The 22,401-nt window shown below is 41.0% G+C and overlaps 2 protein-coding genes across 3 annotated transcripts in view; both read right to left on the reverse strand.

The window, feature by feature from the left end:
- Positions 1 to 3,833: 3,833 nt before the first annotated feature.
- On the reverse strand, positions 3,834 to 7,931 carry cdca7a (cell division cycle associated 7a). Its single transcript, XM_084085179.1, has 9 exons — positions 7,759 to 7,931; positions 6,766 to 6,906; positions 6,515 to 6,646; positions 6,217 to 6,402; positions 5,845 to 6,099; positions 5,541 to 5,669; positions 5,277 to 5,426; positions 5,050 to 5,186; positions 3,834 to 4,689 (listed from the first exon to the last, which is right to left on the reverse strand). The coding sequence occupies exons 1-9, from the start codon at positions 7,777 to 7,779 to the stop codon at positions 4,656 to 4,658; spliced, it is 1,185 nt and encodes a 394-aa protein (XP_083941305.1). The 5' UTR covers positions 7,780 to 7,931; the 3' UTR covers positions 3,834 to 4,655.
- Positions 7,932 to 8,339: 408 nt separating this feature from the next.
- Positions 8,340 to 22,401, reverse strand: part of map3k20a (mitogen-activated protein kinase kinase kinase 20a) — a 35,426-nt gene continuing 21,364 nt past the window's right edge. Inside the window, exons 9-20 of one of the 2 annotated variants that reach the window (XM_084085164.1) lie at positions 21,468 to 21,542; positions 21,185 to 21,291; positions 18,451 to 18,586; positions 14,246 to 14,290; positions 14,042 to 14,072; positions 13,799 to 13,938; positions 13,574 to 13,636; positions 13,398 to 13,487; positions 11,495 to 11,611; positions 10,570 to 10,644; positions 10,237 to 10,387; positions 8,340 to 9,326 (exon numbers count right to left, since the gene is read on the reverse strand). In XM_084085164.1, coding sequence (XP_083941290.1) covers positions 8,617 to 9,326; positions 10,237 to 10,387; positions 10,570 to 10,644; positions 11,495 to 11,611; positions 13,398 to 13,487; positions 13,574 to 13,636; positions 13,799 to 13,938; positions 14,042 to 14,072; positions 14,246 to 14,290; positions 18,451 to 18,586; positions 21,185 to 21,291; positions 21,468 to 21,542 — 1,740 coding nt within the window. In that variant the 3' untranslated portion in view covers positions 8,340 to 8,616. Of the gene's footprint in view, positions 9,327 to 10,236; positions 10,388 to 10,569; positions 10,645 to 11,494; positions 11,612 to 13,397; positions 13,488 to 13,573; positions 13,637 to 13,798; positions 13,939 to 14,041; positions 14,073 to 14,245; positions 14,291 to 15,199; positions 17,268 to 18,450; positions 18,587 to 21,184; positions 21,292 to 21,467; positions 21,543 to 22,401 lie in introns of those variants that run through there. The other variant, XM_084085165.1, reaches the window with a different exon arrangement.

Genomic DNA, 22,401 nt, shown 5'->3' on the forward strand with positions numbered 1-22,401 from the left:
TCAACTGTAAAATTACCTTGATATATATTGTGTTTGTTGTTAGTTAAAAGGAGGAAAACCGATGCTGAGCAGGCAGCTGGTTAGGTCACTGTGTTAAGACACTGTCTACACATCACCCAATGTGGGTTGTGGGTTCAAATCCTTTACCCACTGGGTACACAATACAACGCCCATACGCCGTGCATACGCCGTCCATACGCCGTCCGAGTCAGACCTCAGTCAGCAGCTGTTTTGCAAAAAAATACGTTGAAACAAGGTCGACTCACGTCTGACTCGGACGTCGTATGGACGGCGTTTGGGCGTTGTTGTATGTGTGCCATACCTGCCAACCTCAGACCGTCCGATAACAAGAGATTTTTTTCCGGGGGGGGGGGGTATTATTTAATACTTTATTAAGTAATATAAAGGTAATATCAAATACATTGTAAAAAATCACACCCTGTGTGAAGGTAGCGGCGCCTTTGAATACATTATGTCATCGATATGTGTTTATAATGTGTTTATAGCCATGTGTCATGTGAAGCTTGACCAATCACTTTGTTGACGGGTCTGACCAATCAGAGCGTCGACGACAGATAAATAAAGTTAAATTGAGGATCTAACTTTAAATAACTTACCTAGAAGGAGACTTTAGCCAAATAAAAATATATACAAAAAAAAACATGAGGAAATAAAAAATAAACCTTGACATCATAGTGATGTCATGAATAGTCCCCTTGCCTGACAAATCACAACCTTGACGGGCCTGACCAATCAGAACCTTGACGGGCCTGACCAATCAGAACCTTGACGGGCCTGACCAATCAGAACCTTAACGGACTCTTGGATTCTCGATCGTCTCTATCAAACCATTCTGTCATAACGGATGACTGGGTCCCGAACTCAGACTTTCTATACATTCACCCTTCATCTGTTCTTGTATCTTTCTCTTTCTATTCGTCATATTAACTTTAAATAACTTACCTAGACGGAGACTTTAGCCAAATGAATAATAAGATGAAGTCATTGTCATCGTTTATATAGACATCGAATTCTATATTCATGACATCATAGTGATGTCATGAATAGTGACCAATCACAACTTTGGCGCACCTGACCAATCAGAACGTTGACGCACCTGACCAATCAGAACGTTGACGCACCTGACCAATCAGAACGTTGGCGCACCTGACCAATCAGAACGTTGACGCAAAAGCCAGGCATAGAGGGCTAATATCCGCTCTATACCTAAAGGTATAGAGCGGCTAGCGCCGCTAAAAATGAGAGACATGACGCTTTATTAGCAAGACAGTCTTTTATCATATTATTCCTCATTTTTGAATGGTTAGAGAGCCTGCCTGGCAAGCCATTAATCCCAGGTTCGATCCCAGACCTCAACAATGTGTTAAAGTGTCCCTGAACAAGACACCTAAAATAATAGTTCACCCTAAAATTACTTATTTTCTATGAATTACACACTCCATGAAGCCTTGAATTCATGGAGATTTTTTTTGTTTTTGACACATTCCTGAGTACAGACTCAGACATATTGGTTGGATCGGCGGTGCCACGTAGGTGTGAGGGTAGCGTAATGGCCAGAACCTGAGTCTAGTAGAACATAATCACGATTTTAGCACTATTTAGCACCATTTTTGATCTACAGCCTGTAGATCATGTGTTTACCTGTAGACTACAGGTAAACACATTTGAACATGAAGTTGATGATCAAAGTGACAGCTTCTGTAACGTGTGTGTGTGTGTGTGTGTGTGTGTGTGTGTGTGTGTGTGTGTGTGTGTGTGTGTGTGTGTGTGTGTGTGTGTGTGTGTGTGTGTGTGTGTGTGTGTGTGTGTGTGTGTGTGTGTGTGTGTGTGTGTGTGTGTGTGTGTGTGTGTGTGCGTGCGTGCGTGCGTGCGTGCGTGCGTGCGTGCGTGCGTGCGTGTGTAGAGTCAAAATGAGTCATTTAATTATTGTTGCATTCAAATATAACATTGTGGTGTTGTAACATACTGTTATGTCTTTCATTAAGAGTTAAATGGTATAATTTTTATTTTGAAACCCTGTCGGTTTCTACATGCGATAAAATGAAACCATTATTTATAAGCAGCGAGCTCTAAAAGGTGTTTATTGCAGAGCCCTGACAGATTGGTTCTATGATATAATTAATCAGTTGATTTTGATCCACAGATGCCATTGTGCAGTGCCCTGCCCTGTGACTTTCATTCATTCAGCTTCTCTTCTAGCTCTTTTACAATCTCTTTAGACCTACATGACACTCAAGAAAATTAACACCCTCCTCTCTACCCTGCAGTCATAATGAAAATATCAGTCAATCAAAAACTACCATAGAATTAGCTACAGTGTGAAATCTTATTACCTATTCTCCAAATCACCTCTAAAGTAGGCGACCACAGTGCTATGATATTGTCAAATCTATTAGGCTATAAACCTGTTGTCTGTGTCTACTGGTTTAAAATAGAATAATATCTTACCACAATGATGCATTTGGGAACCCCAGGCCTAGAACTTAATGTAGCTACACTTAGTTGCCTCCCAAAATACTGATTTGTAAAAAAAAAAAAAAGTGACTGCATCGTAGTTATTTTCAGCAAGCGACACTTGCACCTATTGTATAAATAAATTATAGGCTTAATCGCTGGTTTGTGGAGCTATGAGAGGAGAACGTGCAAGGTCTAGGGCCCATCTGTGGCCTGTCTACAGGTCCAGTGATGTATGGCTGTGGGCTGGGTGGGCACAGTCAGGGTTCTGTGTAGCTGCTCAGTGTGGCATAGAACTCAGGGCACTTCAACCCCCAGTCCCTCCTTACAGGTACCCCACAGCCCACCACCGCGCGCTACTCATTTACTGCTACACTGGTTTTCATAATTAGCGCCGCAAGGCCTCATTAAATCTGCTCTAATGAATAAATATTGTATTTCATAGCCTGATTACCAGATCAGCTCAATGCTTGAGCGTCGTAAACAATTATTTCCCTAAATATTCATCACCCCAAAGTGGATGATCATTGGTATTTAATACAGTACCAGTATTTTGAAGTGTATCTTTATTATGCTAATAATAGTTTTTGAAATGCTCCTTTCTCAGAGAGAAAAGAGGAAAGAACATCCATGTCAAAATGGATGTTGCATGTTGCAACTATGTGGCCAGGAAACAGAGGACCTAAACATACAGTACAGTATTACCAGCTATACCATGATATGGAAAGCTGCTTGGAAACACTGACTCATGCAAGCATTCTAATGAGTCATTAGATGCTTGTACAGCTCACAGTTAACTCTTTTTAAACTGCAGTGTTTCCATGTAGGTATTAAAAACCATTATCTAAATATAGGCTACATTGGACTTTGCCATATTGGACTATATCTGAAGTGGTGATAAATCAACATTTTTGAAATTTGCTCAGTAATTTTGCATGTTGTCAGTGTGTTTGGAGTAAAAAAAATCACTTATGGAAAATACATGTTTGTGACTTGAGTACACCAGTCGAGATTAAAAAACAATGTTAAAAGTTTTTGAATGGCATTGCTGTTGACCCAGTAAGAAAGACTTAACTTCATGAATGTACCTAAAGATGCACTATCACACACTAAGAGTAGTACATTCAGATTGTTTTAATTCTGTATGAACTAAATTAGGCATGTGTGGACAGTGACTTTAGTGTGAAGAACACAAGCTGCAATCAGTGCAGGGCAAATTAAATACATTTAAAGACCACAAAGTAGAACACTTGAGCATAGAAACGTTGGTCGTAACTCTATTGCCACTTAAGCAGTACCTAATACCAATCCCACTTACAGTGTGAAGCATCACTAGAAAATGAGAGAAAAGACAGAAGCAGAGCGAGAATGTTCTTTAATAGGATAAGATGATTTACAGGTATGAGATTCCCATTAGAGTGTGCTAATTGTTTCCACACCATTAGTGACAGTTATCTAATGAAGGATATTTAACCAGGCTCTGTAGTATATCACACACTCTGGCTGTAGGTTTAGATGTGGAGGGCAATGAGCCCCAGATTCTCTATGTCCTTTCCACCTGCACCATCTCAGTGGCATTAAGCCACAATGGTAAAACAGTGTGTGACATTGAAAAGTAGTTTTAATAAAATACTATATACGCCCAACAAAGGAATGAACAAAAGTTTTGAAATTGAATAATCATCAACATAAGAACACCATTGATCAGTCTTGAAAATCAAAGTAGGGTGGAAAGGAATTAACATGGCATTATAAAAGGGTTCCCTTGTAAACCAGTTCTTATTCCATTGGGCTGTATGAACTACAGTATATACATTTAAAACAATGTAAAATATAAACATGTACAGTAACTGATGATCTCTTCAATCAGCACTTTAAACAAAACCAGAAATCATAATAATGCAAGTAGTGCATTTGTAATTACAAATGCATAAGTGACAGACATCAATTCATTCGATTTCATTGAGCCACAGTAATGAAATAGTGCTTTGACCAAGTTTGCACTAAAGGTATTTATACTGAGACGTGGAGTGCTGCTGACATTAGCTGCTCTGCCAGAGAGTTGTTGATATTGCAGCCAGTCATTAACAGAACCCGTGTGCTCAAAATTAAAGTAAGAGCAGGTATTGTGCACATACAGTACACAGCCAAGTCCAGGAGCAATGATGGCAGCAGAATCTTCACTCACTGCTCTGCTCCAGTTCTTTCTTCAGGCTGCAGAGAGAAGTGCCCAATGTTACAATAACAAAGTAGACATGCTAAAATAATATGTTGTGAATGTATAGGTTAAAAACAATACACTGTTACCGGTATATGAATTGAGAAAAAAACGACATGCCCACAACCCGCCACGACACACTGCAAGCTTGTAGATCTGCTATTTTCGCACAACCCTATTGCGGTCACCCTATTCGGGGGGCAGATAGCAGATCTATAAGCTTGCAATGCAGTGTGAGCTTGAAAATCTGCCATTTTATGCGAATATATTTAGTGTAGAAGGAAAGGAGGGGGCCTAGTATAGACCCCTGGGGAACCCCAGTAAAGCCCCCAAGGCTTTGAATGCTTCAAGTTTACCTTTTCAAGTAGGCATGGACATTGTCATAGCCGTGATATTTAGCCAGGTAGACCAGCACTCCTGTGGCACAGCGCCCCTCTCTTGCTCTGCAGAAGCTGCAGTTGCAGATCCCTCTGCATGCCGGGCATAGCCACTCCTACAAGAGACAAAATAAATTAGAATGATGGGAATCATCCAGACCCCTCCCGTTGGGACTGCGTATCTATGGTCATTAAAAAGTACTCACCGGATCAAGCAGAGCATCGCGAACCTCCTCTCCGTATCGATTACGGAGACATGGGCCACAGAACTGACCCCTGACCCCCACGCACTCTTCATTACGGCAGTTGGTCTTGGTATCGATCGTCTTCTGGCGACACTGGTGGCAAGTTGTTCCCTGAGAAGGAGGAGCTCTCATTTAGTTCAGGGTGATGCAACAATTTAAAAATGTAAAAATGTAATCAAAGTGTCCAACTTGAACACTTTTGACATCAAGATAAAAGGAACTTACAGTAGAGGTGCTGTAGACCTTTGTCCTCACATTGTCGCAGATTCTGTCCAGCTCAGCCTGGGTGACGTCCTCCACTGGACGCACCACATGTGGGATGGTTAAGTGTTGAGAACGGCGACGGGGCTGTGCCTGGCAGGAAAGGAATGATTTAGCATTTGATTCCTCGAGTAACTCAAATACAAAAAGAAAACTCAATCACAGCTACTGTTACTGTATCAAAGTGCCTTCTCTTTCTCTGCATTCGCACATTAGGTAGCCAGTACCAAAATTAAATGTCTATATTATTATAATTTTTAAAACCTACCGGTTCATCCACCTCCTCATAGTAGCGGCTCTTGCGCACCAGGTTGAACTTATCTTCGGGGTCCTCCTCCGAAGGAGGGCTGGGGGGGCCGTCGACTTGCGAGCGGGATCGCGTGTGGGGTCGGTAGGAAGGTTCCACGGACTTCCTCCTCCATGCTCTCGGGGTTCCCATGGATCTCGGAGTTCCCATGGATTTTTGTTTTGAGAAGAGGCTGGGTAGTGGTACTTTGTTCAGCTCTGCCATCAGCTTTGCTAGCTTAAAACGCAAGGGGGACACAAATGATTTGTCAACATCGATGAGGTTATAGATTCCATCACTTAACAGGCTGCAATGATTGAAAAGCAAAATCCATAGAAGTGTAAGGAATCATACCATCGCTTTGTTCTCCTTGATATTCGATGCCCTCTTATCCATGAAGTTCTCTGCAGCCTCAGAGATCAAGGACTCTTTGGGCTGAGGTCTCTTCTGCCCCGCCTTCCTAGTGGGGAACGTCATGGCCACCTTCAGACCGCCGGACCTGCGCCCCCGTCTCTTAGGTCCAATGGCTGAGTCTACTTTCTGAAATTAGATTTTTCTTTAATTCACTTTTTTTTTTACAACCGGTGAAAATACTTTTAAATAGGTGTTCAGAAATATTCTAGAATGTCATGACCATTTGTAAGAAACTCACCATGGCTCTCATCTGACTGTTGATGCCATCATTGTCCTCAAACCCACTGCTAGTATCCTCCTCTGATGTAGGCTCAAACACCTTCGGCCTTTGTACCAACCCCTTTCTTTGTCTCAACTTCAAGCCAATGTTCTGAATATAAAAACAAAAACAGAACATGGCATGAAGACAAGACAGATACAGAAAATAAAGTTTACATCAGTGGACAGGTATTTATATGATTAGGTATACATTTGGCAGTGCATAGTTACCGTGCTTGCAAAGCCCCCATCGGAGCCAAAACTGTCACAACTGTCATCAGAGGAAGAAGAGGTCTCCATAGGGACCAAAGGATTATTGCGGAAGCTCCTCAAATTCATCCTAGTGATATTGACTGATGGGGACATCATTGTCTAGGGATAGGGAACACAAACACATTTTGATCAAAGTTATAACACCAACACTTGATTGATTACTTTATTAACAGTTTGCAAAGACAAGCACAGAGAAGTACAGTTCAATAGACCCGACCCCTTAACAGACGACGTCACACTGATAAGAACCAGTATGCGCGCGCAGGCCAGCACCAAATGAAACCCATTCTGTCATGTCTCACTAGGACGCGCCTCACTAGCCAACACACAAGAGGAAATTGAATGTACTGAAACCACCGCACCCCGAAACAATGTTGGGAATTGATTGCATGAAACAATGAATCACCTGTGCGTCCAGTCTCAATGTTGGTAAACAAATAATTGGTCTAGACAAGGTCTGTTAAGAAGATTTTAAACCCAAGAAAGCACTATGGCTTGTTTCCATTGGGGTCCTTTGGCTTTGTACTCAATTCATCGAAACATTTAATGACAGACAAATATACACTACTATGCAAAAACATTATTTTAGTTAGTTAGTAACATATAACATCTAATGTTAGTTAGCTGTAAGACTATTTAAGACAAAAACGGATGTTTAATATCCCTAAATTGTAGCATGCAACACGAGTCACGATCTTAAAGTATTTAGCTGTACATTTGGTAACGTAATTAGAGTACATTCACAACATAAGGCTACTTCAGGTAATATTTTGCGTCAGGTAATATTTTAAATTTAGCCAGACAGACAACAGCCTGCACTGATTTTCAAACTTGCTTCGTTTGGAAGAACCAAAACAATTACTTTTCACTAACCTCTCAAAGAGTTTTTTTTTTCTTATTAGGCGGATCGAAAAATATGGATATAGATTATTGTTTTGCAACTGTTCTTACCTTAGATCGCGTGGCGGGCATTTTCCCAACAACTTGTCAGACACAGGGTAAAGTTCCTTCTGCTCTGCAGCACAGTGAAGTGAATCAATGAATGCTGCTGACTGCAGCTCTAGTAACTTGGAGCGAAAACGCATTTCATTTCCCGCGCCACGATGTTGTCCTGGAAGCTGTATAGATTTCTTTTCGGGAGGTGAACTAAAAAATAAATGTTCCACGAACATTGACCGACTAAAATCACAATTTAAACTGTGCGAAACACTTCTTACAGTATTGCCTGTCATTAAACTAAACAAACGAATCGTTTCGTAATCTAACCACTGAATATAAATCGCAGTACCTTTCATGTCCTTTGCCGTGGCGCGACTTTTTTTACTTGAACATTTACATACAGCGCGCGTAAATTCTCTGGCATTCAATGTAGGTCAGATCTGGCCTTTCTCTTTACAGTCTAGTGTAGGCAATGCAAGTATAAAGACTGCCTATAACTATAGGTAAAAGTACTTTGGATGACTGCTAACAGAAAACTGTCATATCACTGCTTAATTTGAACAAACTGGACGCATTTTCACTTTTTTCAAATATAAACATTTTGTAATTGTGTGCAAGAAATAATATATAATATCACAGCCATTGAAATATACAAATGCTCCACACATTCACCAAAAAGAAGAAACTTTTCACTTTCCCCCCTAAAATTCATCAGTTATTATACATAATTCATAATTGTGTAAATCTCAAAGCACTCCTGTTGTCTCTGTGCAAATAGTCATATAAACCACTAAAAACAGCATGCACATAATGATCACCAGCATACAAAAGGCAGTGTGTTGACCTGCTGTTCACATATAGCCCATATTATTAGCTTCGACCACCACCGCGCCCACCTCTTCTCCATCGACCTCTAACTTGTTTATTGTCTTGGCGTGGTAATTTTTTCTGCCGCTCCACTTTGATCCACCCCCCATCGTTGACTTTGGCATCCTGCTTTTCTGTGTCAGGGTTTTCTGCCACAGACAATATGCCTGGTATCAGCCTCGGTGCGTGGTTATGTGATGTGACACTGTAACTACTGGACCTTGGCCTCCCTGGCTGCTGTGGGGTTCTGCTGTTTTTATTCTGAGTGAAGCTATTTCTGTTTTGGGAGCACGCGTGTCTGCTGCCGTCCCCTCCTCGCCCACTGAATGTGTTGCCAAAGTAGTTGTTCCTGCGGTAGTCGTGCACTGCCCCGGCGCTGAGCGGGCGTTCCCTGTCTCTCTCTGAGGCACTCTCGGAGGTGGTGCTGGAGGGGCTGCTCCCCTTGGACCCCAGGTGGAGAGTGGAGAGCTTGGCTGTGAGGCTGGCGGTAGGCGTGGAACTCCTACGTGAGTCAGACCAGGGAGTGTTAGGGCTGCGGCTGGGAGAGCGCCGCGCAACCGCGGCATAGGAGGACGCCTGGTCTCCATACGCCGACAGGAACTGAGGCAGAGTGCAAGCATCTGAGCGGCAGGAGGCGGCAGCAGGAGGCTCCCGAGGTCGCTGGTTGATCAGCTGCCTCAGCCTGAGGTTGTACATCCATCTGGGGTCTACATCTGAAAACAGCACAGACACATTGTGTTAAACTTGTGTTAAACTTCTTATTTCTTTTTCTAATACCATGCATTTCTAGAGAGAATTATGACCTTAAATTATTATCATAATGGAAACTCAAGCTTGCCAGATGGCATAACTAAAACGAGCTACAGTAAGATATCCTTCCAGGCACTCAGAAAGTAAAAAGAGGATGAGGGAAAACAATAACAATATGACAGGGTTTAGTTATAACTTATTGTGCCACACAAAGTTGGAATAAACCTCCAGGATAAAAACTTATGTTCTCTTTTTTTCTTTTCTTTTTTTCTAATCAGCTTACACCTGTTTCTTTACCTGTATGTCTATAATATATCTTTGATTGTATTTGTTTTGCCTTATGTAAAGCACTTTGAATTGCCTTTGGGTATGAAATGTGCTAAACAAATAAACCTGCTTTGCCTTTACAATAACGGCTAAAACATAAACCACTTCATCGTACAACAAAGTAAAAATAGCCAAGCTACAAGCTTATAACTTGTGAGCTTGTAGGTGCTATTCTCTCTATTTATTTATTTTTTTCTAAAATAGCAACGCCTGTGTTAATGTGGTTAAAAACAGCAACATGTGTCTACCACAGAGCTGGTCTTCCTCAGGGACATAATCCTGCCAGGACCCTTGAGCAAGGCACTGGCCTTAGAGCTTGGAGTTAGTCACCTGACAATGCTCTGTGGCTGCCCACTGCTCCTAATACTATAGTTAGGATGGGTTAAATACAATGGAACCATTTCCCACAAGGGGATCAAAGTACAACTTAGTTGGTAAAGCCTCGCTATATAAGGTGACAAAAGGCAAATGTGTCACAAGCTACTGACAAAAACCCAGTTCTAATGTGGAAGCAAGACTCCAGTATGGATTTAATAAGTTAATTACCAGAGTTTGACCTGCTCCGAGGGTTCCTCTCAATGTTGGCCTGTGCTGTTCCTATAAGCAGCTCCACAGTCTTGATTTCATCTTGTCCTCCTGTAGGAGTCCATTTCAACGTATGGCTGTGTCTGGTAGACCTAGGTGACCGTACATCATTCTGTGGGATCATACCAAAGAGCAAACGCAGACGTTTCCTTGCTATATTATGTTTTGCATCAGACTTATTATTCACGTTAGTTTGAAGGCGCAAGGCTGGTTTTACATACAGATAATACAGAACACTCTCCGTAGAAGTGACTTATCTTTAGATTTGATCCTGTATTTATTGTTATTACTAACCTCATAATTGACACTGCAGTCCACATTCTGGTGGTTCTGTATTCCAACAACCCATTTGTCCATCACAAATGGTGACTGAAATGCAATAGCACTGGTTCAAAATCTGACCCCACACATATCAATGCTTTTGATGCAAATTTAACCACCAGCAAAATTACGTTAAGAAATTATGGTTTGAAATGTACAATGAGTGACAAAGTCGCTGTCGTGCAGAAACCTTGTATCTCCATATTTCAACTTTGTATGTTTTTTCGTAAATACCATACTTCGTCCTACAAGATTGCCGCACGAAAGTTGCAAAAATAGGTGATCTACAAGCTCGCAACACGTCTCAATGCAGCATGTTGTGAGCTTGTAAATCAGCTATTTTCGTTATTTTTGAAAGAGTTTTAAAGTGAAAGTGGTTAAGTCTGTCAGTTGATTTTTATAAATATTAAACAAATGAAAAGTAGTAGAGCTTGTGACTATAATAACTTAATTGTATCCATTAGCACAGTGGTTCTCGGCCCCAGGGGTCCTTGAGGGGGTTCCAGGGGGTCCCCAGCTAAATGTATTAATATAGCATCAAAATCAGTGAAACCACTGTAACCCGTATACATAGGCTATTTGAAAATAGCAGATCTACAAGCTCACATAGGTCTGCTATTTTCACAAAAATCTTGAAAAATGTGGGCTATATAAACATTTAACAACAAAAGTCATGTTTGGGGGTCCCTGGCACAAAATATATTCAGATGGAGGTCCGCTGCCAAATACATATACATTTGGGGATGAAACTTGACATGAAAAAGTTTGAGAACCACTGCCTTAGAACACAGTAATGTTTTTCCATTTCCTGAAAAGTAACGGTTTTGGACATGCAAGGTTTCTGCCCAACAGCGATGATATAATGCTAGGATGCCATTCATCTTGGTCAGGATTGCACCTTAGTCATCCTCTGATTATCCACATCCTGCCGGTTGGCATAAAAGGTGACATCTTTGATGTAGGTCACAGCAACTTCATCTCCATCAAGTTCCATGTACATTTTCCATTTGCAGTCCTTCAAAAGAAAGGTGGGAAAAATTGTAGGTCTTCTAGTAGTACATTCAGCACCAGCCTCTAATAACTCTATTGTATGAAACAATATATAATTTCACTGCTCTTTGCAAAGAACTTGACGCTTGTACCTAAACCAACAGCACAACCTAGAGGTTGTTTGTTGGTAATGGCAAATTATCAGCAGCATCAGGTGCAAAAGAAAATTACAGAAATATTATTAAATATGAGAGGTAATTGACAATTATTATAAAGGTTATAGTACACAGCACTCAGAGATGTGAAATGTATTGCTTAAACCCATTTATAAATGTGCATTCATATAGATATTTTATAGTAGATTTACTTTATTCCCACGATAAACAAATTCCGTATTTCCATGAGTTTCTGCATGTGACACACATCAAATCCTCACTAGGAGGCACAAATCGGAACAAACCCCTACCCTACGTCTCCCGCATATTGCATGCTGACGAAGCAGTAATGATTTTGCCAATCCCCCAAAGCCCAGCCACGAAAGCCACAGGTCACAGCTTAACCACACAGGGTTCACTATGTGGGGCCAATCTATTGTCTCGGGATCACAGAGGAAGACATCAGAGGAGTGTCTCTAACACACTCGTCGGAGGAGTCCCAGCCCTCTCCTGCACCGTCCCCCCAGGGGCTGGAAATGGCTCAAAGGGGGGAGCGTCAACAAGACCCTGGCTCAGGAACACAGTTGCCCTGCGTTGGCCCAGTGTCGGTCCTGGCCGGCCGCACCGGGGCTCCCGGGTCCACGCTCGTCTAATCACTCCAGCAGAAACAATGTCGGGTAATGATGCCCAGGGCCCCGAGTGCGTCTAATGACAACTCATACATAATTCAGCACCTTTCACTTGGCTGCGCGGTGATATCCTCATTAGTAGGGGACCCTCAGTGGCTGTCAGATGGTGGCCGCACAATCGCAGGCCCTTATTTTGTCTTTGAGAAGTGCAGCTGCTTGCATGACATCGCCAGCAAAGAGGGGCGAAGGAGGGAAAAAAATGCAGTGCGGGTTTGTTTTATTTAGTGCAAAAAAACCTTCCAGTTTGTAAAAACAAGGCTGACACGAAACCTGACACCAGGCAGGGGAAAATAATTAGCTCTCATTTTCTCAGCCTCCTGTTTCCTTCTCCCTGCTGTGTTTTCTACCCACTAAACCACCACATGTCAGAAGAAATGGGAGGCAATTAGCAGGCTCGTTTCAGCCCTGCCGAACACATTGAAAGAGGACTATTTATGATGGGACAATGAACAGCTGAAAGATTAAATAACATTTGCCTTTTAAAAAGAAATGACTTCTGGCTAAATGGGCTATTTTTGATTAAATTCAAACAGCAAGTGGAGGGCCAGCCTTTCTCCACAGTTTGAACCCCTAACAAAGGGCTGTGAGCAGGGCGATATGGATGTGGTGCACTGCTGAAGATGAAACATTTATTCATCCTGTAGTTGTTTTTTTCACGTACATGTCTAGTTGAGAAAAGCTCAGTAGAAGAGCAGTCAACAGTATGATGGTGGTGATGATGATGATGATGATGATAATGGGAAACATCACAGACAACAACTTGACAACAGGCGGTTCCCACATCATTCTGGACATCCATTTGAAATAAATGACTGTAATAAATGTGAATATAAACTAACTGGTAAAACAACAACAAATAACAAAAACAGGGAATATTATTTTTGTATTCCCTTGAACAAATCTGGTGTTCTCAAAATAACATCCACAATGCAGAATGGCTTTATGTGCCGTTCCGTTACAAACTCACTGCGTTTCCTTTTCCTGCCTTCCAGTGGTACCCAAACACCAGCTCCAGATTGACAGTCTTTCTCTCCTCTTCCTCCTCTTCCAACTCATCCTGGGAAGAAAACGTGTCAAGGCTGAGCACTGAACAGAAAGGCAGCATCCATTCATACTAGACATAACAGAGTAACTTTACTCTACCTTCAACAGTGGTGGAAAGTGGTAGAGCCCCAGGTAGTCACAGGTTAGCTTCTCGATTTCACCCTAGCAAACAGGAAATTAAAAATTACATTTGATTTCTGAAGTGAATTTGCACAAATCCTAATGTTGTAAATTTGGAATAATAGAGTTTCAATCTTTCTCAGCTTTTGTAGACTATTATGTTTGTGCATAACTGTGGTTGGGGTTTAACTATGCTCTACATACCTTCAGGTGCATGATGTGACCTTTGGACCTGACACCCATGTCCCGCATGTCTGTTTCTGTAAGCAACAGCAACCTCTTGCCTGTTATGTGGTTTTCCTTAAACAGGTCTGCATACAGCTGCATGCCACATGCACCCTCCCCTGAGAAGTATGAGGAAACAAAACAGTAGCACATTATGTAGGAGGTGACAGCCTTAAGAGTTATATCTCACATGATCTGAAGACAGAGGGAAGAAAAACAAACCTCCTCCAAATATCTGCTGCATCCAGAAATGCTGCAGGCATGAAGATAGGAACATATTATTTGTCATTAGGGATGGTACGCAATAATATGAGACCTACTGTAGTGCTACAGAGGTGTACAGTATAATATAGTGCCCAATCCAAAATAAATATCCATCAAGTATAATATAGTGCCCAATACAAAAGAAAATACATCAATACTCACCACATGTTCCTCAGTCCAGGCGTAGATGTCAAGGTTGGGCAGCAGCTAAATAAGAAACAAGATAAACAGAAGTAGTACCAGGAATATGGTGGGAATGCTCTTCGGCCTGACATTCTTAAAACAAAAAAACACAGGATTTAATTACACTCTTTTATAATGTAAAATTGTAATGTTTTCCCTGATTTTGAAGCAATTACACTTCCAGTTATTTTGTTTTTCGATTAACATGACTGGCTTCTAATAGTCTCCATCATACGTCTAATGTCCATGTGACTGATCCTGCCTCATATTTTTGAACGATAAATCATTTATCGCTCGTTAAATGTAATCAGGCATAAAGTTTCCCTGAATCTGGCGTATAATGACAGAAAGACTGCAACACAGAATTGGAGGAAAGATGACTAAATGAATGACTAATCTCCGGCATTCACTTTCTGCTTCCCACGGCATCTGATAACGACTCTGATTGTGAACTGAATGCCAGTCTCAACAGATCGGATTTCAGAGTCATTGCCACACACTTCTGTGCAGCCACCCGCCTTCTAAACTCCCTCAATCCCGGCTGTATTTTACGCCTACTCCAGTGCTGTGGTTCGGAAGTAAACAGATTGAAAAGGCACTCCCCCTCTGCCAGAGTTCTATTACAGATGTTGCCTAATTGGAGTTACATAACATCAGATTTTGAACAGCCAGATTGTATTTCACAAATGAGTTGCCTTCCTCCTTTTATTGAAGTCCAAAGCACACTGTTGACAAAGAGAGAAAGATTTGAATAGAGACAGAAGAGGATGGGGTGGAAATCAGTAGCAATTGCAAAGCAATTGGAATTCTTAGACTGGGTTCAGTTTAGTTCACACAATCCTGCCCCCAAGTGGACTAAGTAGATAATCAAGAAACCCTAACATTCACTACTGGTGGGTATGATAAAAAACAACAACAACAAGATTGCTAGAAAGGAGGGCATTGAATTTAAAATGGTTTATTGGAAAACAAAACAAATGGGAATAGTGATGCAGCAGTACAAGTCAGATCAATAATCTGTCAGTGAGTGAGGAAAGTGAGGAGGCTTGAGGAGATGGTCAACATGTTTGAAAATGTGATGTTTCAAGATCATTTTAAGTGGTTATATTTTCACACAAGGTGGTGTAAATATTATTGAAAGTCTGTGTTAATTTGTACAATCTAGCTAGCGTTGACAACACAGGAATATTAACTCCCGACAGGAGGCTAACAAGCAACATCACAGGGGTATTGTATGCTTGTGACACTGATTGAGAAACTAGCATACAATCTGATGGGCTATATTCAGAGAAGAGAATCCTGCACGCGTAGCACAATGTACACAACCACTTGGTCCAAAGATCTCAAAGCTGCAGGTTCTATGTCTGTATTAATGACAACACAGAATTGTATTGTTTCGATTTCAACTAGGTTTCACCCATTTTCAACCAATCTTCATATACATGGTCCTCACTAATGCTCATGATAAAATGGTATCGTTTTTTTCTACTCGGTCTGTACTAGGGCTGTGGACACTTCAGAAACTCGCCTACCAATGACATCATCATTAGGCAGTCCTTTTTCAAACAAGATTTCAAATTTATTTAGATTTTTATTAACGCGAGAACAAAGGCTTCCATTATAGCACGCTAACTTTCCAGGAATAGAAAGCCTGCAGTTTCTATTAGCTTGGATTCCCCATTGATGATGATGTCACTGGTAGGCAGGTTTCACTTTCTGAACTGTCCACAGCCCTCCTCTGAGACACAGACAGGGTAGACAAAAATGGTACCATATTATAATGAGCATTATTGAGGACCAATTATATGAAGATAAGTAAAAAATGGGTGAAGTCGTCCTTTAACACTATATCTTATACAGAAAGTACAGTATGGCATTTGTTATTTCAATAGTATAAATGTGTGCCTGTGTAAGAAGTCAACTTACTGCTGTATTATGAATCTTTATGCGGTGAAACTTTAACAACCTCAAGCAGATTATTTACTGGGATCTATGTCATTCCCATGTGTGAGGGGTTATAACTGCAGGTCTTAGTATGACGTCAATGTTAATCTGTGCACTGACAACAAAGACGAGAAATCTAAAGTTGGCATCAGGAAAGTTTCTCTCACTCCTGCTGATATGAACCTGGATACACAGTGTTCTTTCTCATCATGGTCAGAGACTCCATCTCAACAACTGCGCTCCACCACATCCAGAACAAATTGGCCAATCTTAATGTCAGCAAAATGTCACTTCATCATAAAAGCTTCGCCTCCTCTATGCGGTGGCCTCACATGGCTCTTTCTTCACAGCATGGCACTATACATCAGTACATTATGCATAAATGACATCCATGTAGGTGTGAGCCAGTTTCAAATACACACTAACAGAGACTACATTTCGGTGCTACACTGAGCATTCGCTTTAGTATGAATAGATATTGTGAACTAAAATGAAAATAAGAAAAGGAATATTTAGTGTTTTATTATAAAAAGTTCAAAGGGAAAACAATGCTCATTAACACCTAAGTGACAAAATTACCTCACAAGCACTCAGTGACTAGTGTGGATCCTACTATATATATTAACACCGATAAAATGAAATTGTATGCATTATTGGGAGGGTTTGCTACAAGAAGACAACAGTGAATGACAGGCGCAACAGAACCGGCTGTGCCGAGATGAACCCCCACAGAGGTTTAATCGCTGTCCTCAGACCAGCTGAAGTGTCCCATCCCCAAGGCCATGTTGATTTTGTGTCCTTCTCTGACACATCTGGACTTGGACGAGTTCTGCTTTGCCTGCATGTTGACCTGCATGCCAGAGTGCAGGACAGGTCCCCCAGTGTCCAAGGAAAACATGTCTCCAAAACCCTTCATCATGGCCTGCAGACTTGTCCTGTCCGCCTCCCCATTACTAGAGGTTGTGATTTGACACGACATCTCCGACCTGTTTGACTCCTCCGTCTTAGACTCATAGAACGACTCAGAACTTATCTTTCTTGCCACAGGTAAGAGCAGCTGAGAGACATACAGACAGGGAGGTAGAGAGGGGACAGAGGGGTAAGACAAGGTCGACAGAGAAGAGAGAAAAAGGGAGCATAGTTTTAGGCCACACAAACCAAGTGAAAATGAAGGACAGACAATTGTTTTCTCCCGCCACCAGATGTGAATTTCATAGACAAGAACGTAAAACATTGAATTGAAGTCACAGAGAGGTAAAATGACAGGGGTCAGGGGTGAAAAAAGGAGAAGGGAAAATGTCTTTTAAAATGCCCTTCCCTATTTTAATGTTGCAGACTATGGCAAAACAAACTGTAGAATTGACATGCTGTAGTGTTGAGTGACCTGACATGCAGAAACACAAGGCTTCAAGGTAACCGAATGCATAGGAACACTGCAGCTACACAACTAAAAAAACAGAAGAAAATGTAGTGTTGTATGTGGCATTAACAAAAGTAACTAAATGCATGCGAACGCTGCAGCTACACAACTGAAAAAAACGAAGAAAACGTAGTGTCTTATGTGCCGTTAATAAAATAATCATGTAACAAATGTTGCCAGCAAAACCTGCAGTATATTGCAGGCACTCAAGTATACTGTGGAGAAACAGACAGTAGCAATACAGGAAACTAATCCCACCAAAATTGCTGCATTCACTCTATGCATTCTGACAGATGATGACCATGTGCTGTGCTGCAAGCTGACTTGCTATACAATCATGCACTCCACAAGTGAATCGACACACCATTATCAACAATATCTACTCAGCCCAAAAGCCTTGAACTGAACTTCTCATTTCTTTCCTGTCCTTTCCCATTCCACTCTTTTTACTTCCAATTCATTGCGTTCCCATTTCCACTCTCATTCCAAAAGGAGGCAAATCTGAAAGCGAGTGAATCTGATGCTTCCCGCTCTGACAGTGAGGAAAAAACACGTCAAACGGTGACATGCGCTAACAAATAATGGTGCTCGACTGAGGTGAGACAGTGACTTACAATGTGGATACGGGTCGACCAAGGTATGACGAGTGACTCACCGGGGTATCGGATCGTTCAATGAGGGACTCACCGGAGTATTGTATTGGACTGTTCTATGAGGGACTCACCGGTGTACTGGACTGTTCTATGAGGAGCTCAACGGGGTATTGGACTGTTCTATGAGGGGCTCATCTAGGTATTGGACTGTTCTATGAGGGACTCACCGGTGTATTGGACTGTTCAATGAGCTTGCGCTCCCACATCTTCAGACGGCGTTCTCTCTGCTTCAGTTCCTCCTCTTTGGTGCTCAGGTCTCTCTCCAGCTTCTTCAGCCTGTCCAGCGTAGCTTCAATCTCACACCTAAAACACAGTGTCACAAAAACATGTTGCAAAGTTGTTGGCAAATGGTCAATGAATGTTCCACTAAATATCTGCCCATCACAATTTCATGTGGTATAAGAAGATTGAGGAAGACAATGGACAGTAGTAGGATAAGTTTTATTTTGGGATGCCATATTGGGATCTTTGAATTGCCCAGCAGGTGGGGCTGTATAGTGTACCACTGAAACCCACCCTGAGTTACACTCCAACAACTTTCATACCTCACACACTATTTATAAACAGTGGTGTAAAGTAACTAAGTACATCTACTCAAGTACTGTACTTAAGTAAAATGTTGAGGTATCTGTACTTTACTTGAGTATGTCCATTGTAAAAACACTATTTTATACATAATAAAATAAAAACATTTGTAATATAGGCCTTGAACTTGTAACAAAGTATCTTTTACATTGTGGTATTGCTACTTTTACTTTAAAATAATCTGAGTACTTCTTCCACCACTATTTATAAACACCCAGTGGGACCCAGGCAGGAAGGCCCACCCTTACTCCTCCTGATCCTCTGGTTGCTCCACTCCTCCCCACCCTGTCTAAAAGAATTTCCACTAGTACTCCACTTCCCTTATAATTGATTCGCTTGCTCTCCACATTTCTGACGGACCCTCTTGGTATTTCTCATCTGCCCTACACTACTTTAATACACTATTGGTTTGATATTTACGGCATTTCAGATTCTTGATCTCCAGGCATTTCAAATATATATGGCTTAATATAGATTATAGACCATCAGCAAGTCTCAGAGGAGTCTCAAATGATTCAACATTTTAACTAAGGAAAACAATTTCTAGATTAAAATGTCCAACTATATAATGTATGACATGAATACAATAGTAAATGCATTCAAACCATATTTAATACCATAAAAGGACAATAAAGGCTAGGCATTTTAAAATATCTCACTAACTAGTTCAATATACAGTAAATGCATACCCTCAATTCAACAGTCAGTCAAAACAGCTGCATTAGATGCAATTGTCAAATCGTCTGGCCCGGTGGCAGACAATTGCACTGTGCCTATGTGCACACATGGCTTGTGACAGAGCAGCCTCTGACAGACTCATTTTCTAAAGTTCAGCAGTACATTAATTGTATGTTATGCTGCATTGTATGATTGTAACTTGAAGATTCTCAGTCCCACAGAAAAGTGCACATTCTGCTGTGACTGGAATCCTAACATGTATAGCTTGGCACAGAATAGAGCGGTAACTGTGTAGTGGGGTGTGGTGCCTGAAGAGCTGATTAAAATGGGGAGCATTTTGGGTGGATTGTTACTACACTGGGGTTGGTTGATTCGATAGCCAGGGGTGGAGTCTGTAGACTACATAAAAGGAACAGCTCGGTCGAGCGTGGGCTGCCATTAGCCTGGTTCCAGACAAATCTGCCACTGCAAAAATAAAATTGCCCTTACAGATCAGGTCTGGCCCCTCTCAGAAGAGATTTTATTTCTCTCCCTCCGAAGTTGTGAGGGACGAATCAGAGCCCAGTATGCAAAAATACGGGGTGGGTTTATCACCAGAGGCATTTTTTTTATTTGACCCTCTGCCCTCAGATTAACATGGCATGTTGTTACTGTCGGGCAGAAACCTTACATTTCCATATTTATTTTTCTTGTTTGTTTGTTTGTTTGTTTTTTGGTGAATTAATGCCACACTTCGTCGTACAAGAGTGTCGTGGAAATGTAGCAGAAATAGTCGATCTACAAGCTCACAATGTGTCGCATCTATGTTTCACTAATTTAGAAACATTTTGATAGTGAAAGTGTGTCTATGGGGTTTATAATTATTGAGCAAATGAAAAGTATTAATAAGAGCTTGTGACTAAATAATAACTACATTGGATGCATTGGAACACAGGTTATTCTTTTCCATTTCCCGAAAGGTAACAGTTGTGGGCATACAAGGTTTCTGCCCGACAGCAACGATATGTCTGCCCTGGATTCCAGTTCCTCCCCCTGCTCTTCACGAACTAATGCTATAATATCAGTCTTAGAAAACTTCTAGGGCTAAACATCAACAACACACTTTGCCTTCCTGTACAACACACGCTCTGCCTCTCAGCTCTCTAGTGCTCAGATCCATCCACCTGCAGATGGCTGCCTGGACAAGATGCCACGGTTAGTTCTGAGGAACAAGTTTCAAAACACAGACAGGTCCCAGAGAGGCAGAGAGAGAAAAATAAGATAACAGCTGAGACTCAGGCTGTGCTAAACATCCCCAAACCTCCAGCTGCTCATACAGGCCAATTAAACACTTCTACATGAAAAAGATGGTGATTATTTTTAGCCCTTATGGGGTAAAGAGAGGAAGTATATCCAGATGGATGATTCTCTGTTTTTTTCTCCTTTTTTTCGTAAGCCTTTATGAAGCTATCAGTGTAATTATTAAAGATCTATACGCACACTCTCGATGCCTTTCTTAGCATCGCACAGCCCCTGTCAGCTCAGCTACACTTTACAGCCTTCAGATTTCTTTCAAACAGTTATGAATTTCATTAAAGAGTATGTTGGGGGTGGTATGTATCCACTGGGCCTGGAAAACAGGTGATCAATGTACTGTACCTCCATTCAGCCTTGTTCTGCAAGAAGGTGTTGCACTGTTCAGGAAGTTGGCTGTCACTAGACATGGCCTCCAGAGTGCCGAGGACTTGCTTGAACATCGGCCTTTCCTGAAGTTAAACATAAAACAGCCTACTCATTCAGATGATAAGCACATATTGAATATTCAACTGAAAAACGCATTGCGTCGTGACATGTTGTTTCAATTGAAAAACTGTTAACTATCATTGACTGACACGGTTGGGCGGCAAGGTGTAAATTGGGTTTAAGCGTGACGATCTCTCACCTTGGGAGCAGTGAGCCAGCACTTCCTCATGAGCTCAGCAAAACTAGCTGGACAGCTGCTAGGAATGGTTAACCTCTGGAGAAGACAGAATCATGGTCACTTGCATCCTGAGGAATCATTGGTAGCACTTTACAATAATGACCCGTTATAAAGCATTTATAAACGTTTATAAGTAGTTTGTAGACTATTAACAAATCATTAACAACCTGTTTGTTGACATTTGTAAATGATTACTAAAACCTTTATAACTACAGTTACAAATCATTTGTAAAGTATTAGTAAGTAGTGAACTATTCATGAATAAGCCATTTATATAAAAGATTATTAAATCATTTGTAACGACCCATTCTAAAGCATTTATAAACGTTTATAAGCAGTTTGTAGACTATTAACAAATCATTAACAACCTGTTTATTGACATTCGTAAATGATTACTAAAACCTTTATAACTACGGTTACAAATCATCTATAAAGGTATTAGTAACTATTCATGAATAAGCCATGTATAATACATCTGTAAATGATTATTAAATCATTTGTAACTGATGTTACATAATATATACAAGCTATTGGTAGCTTGTTCATGTTTAACATATGCTTTGTTAAACATTCCTAAAGTATCTATAAATCCTTAGTACATGTTATTATGTGCCCTATAGTAAAGTGAAGACAGTTCATCATTTACAACTGTCTGTTAATGTGTTTGTTCATGTTTAACATGCTTTGTAAAACATTCCTAAAATATCTATAAATCCTTTGTACATGTTATTATGTGCCCTACAGTAAAGTGAAGACAGTTCATCATTTATGACTGTCTGTTAATGTGGACTTTCTCCTTACCTGTTGCAAACTACCTGGCTTTCATGAATGCAGACACCAAACAATTACTAGAATTATCATTCATGTTAAGCAAATGATGCGTAAGACATTCGTA

The sequence above is a fragment of the Gymnoscopelus microlampas genome (assembly GCF_963454915.1).
Source record: "Gymnoscopelus microlampas genome assembly, chromosome: 17".
Taxonomy (NCBI): Eukaryota; Metazoa; Chordata; class Actinopteri; order Myctophiformes; family Myctophidae; genus Gymnoscopelus; species Gymnoscopelus microlampas.

Coding starts and splice junctions, on each gene's coding strand:
- cdca7a (XM_084085179.1), bottom strand. CDS start 7,779: ATGCCCGCCACGCGATCTAAG. Junction 6,403..6,514: donor ACAGTCAGATGAGAGCCATG/GTGAGTTTCTTA, acceptor ATCTAATTTCAG/AAAGTAGACTCAGCCATTGG. Junction 5,670..5,844: donor ATGAGGAGGTGGATGAACCG/GTAGGTTTTAAA, acceptor CTTTCCTGCCAG/GCACAGCCCCGTCGCCGTTC.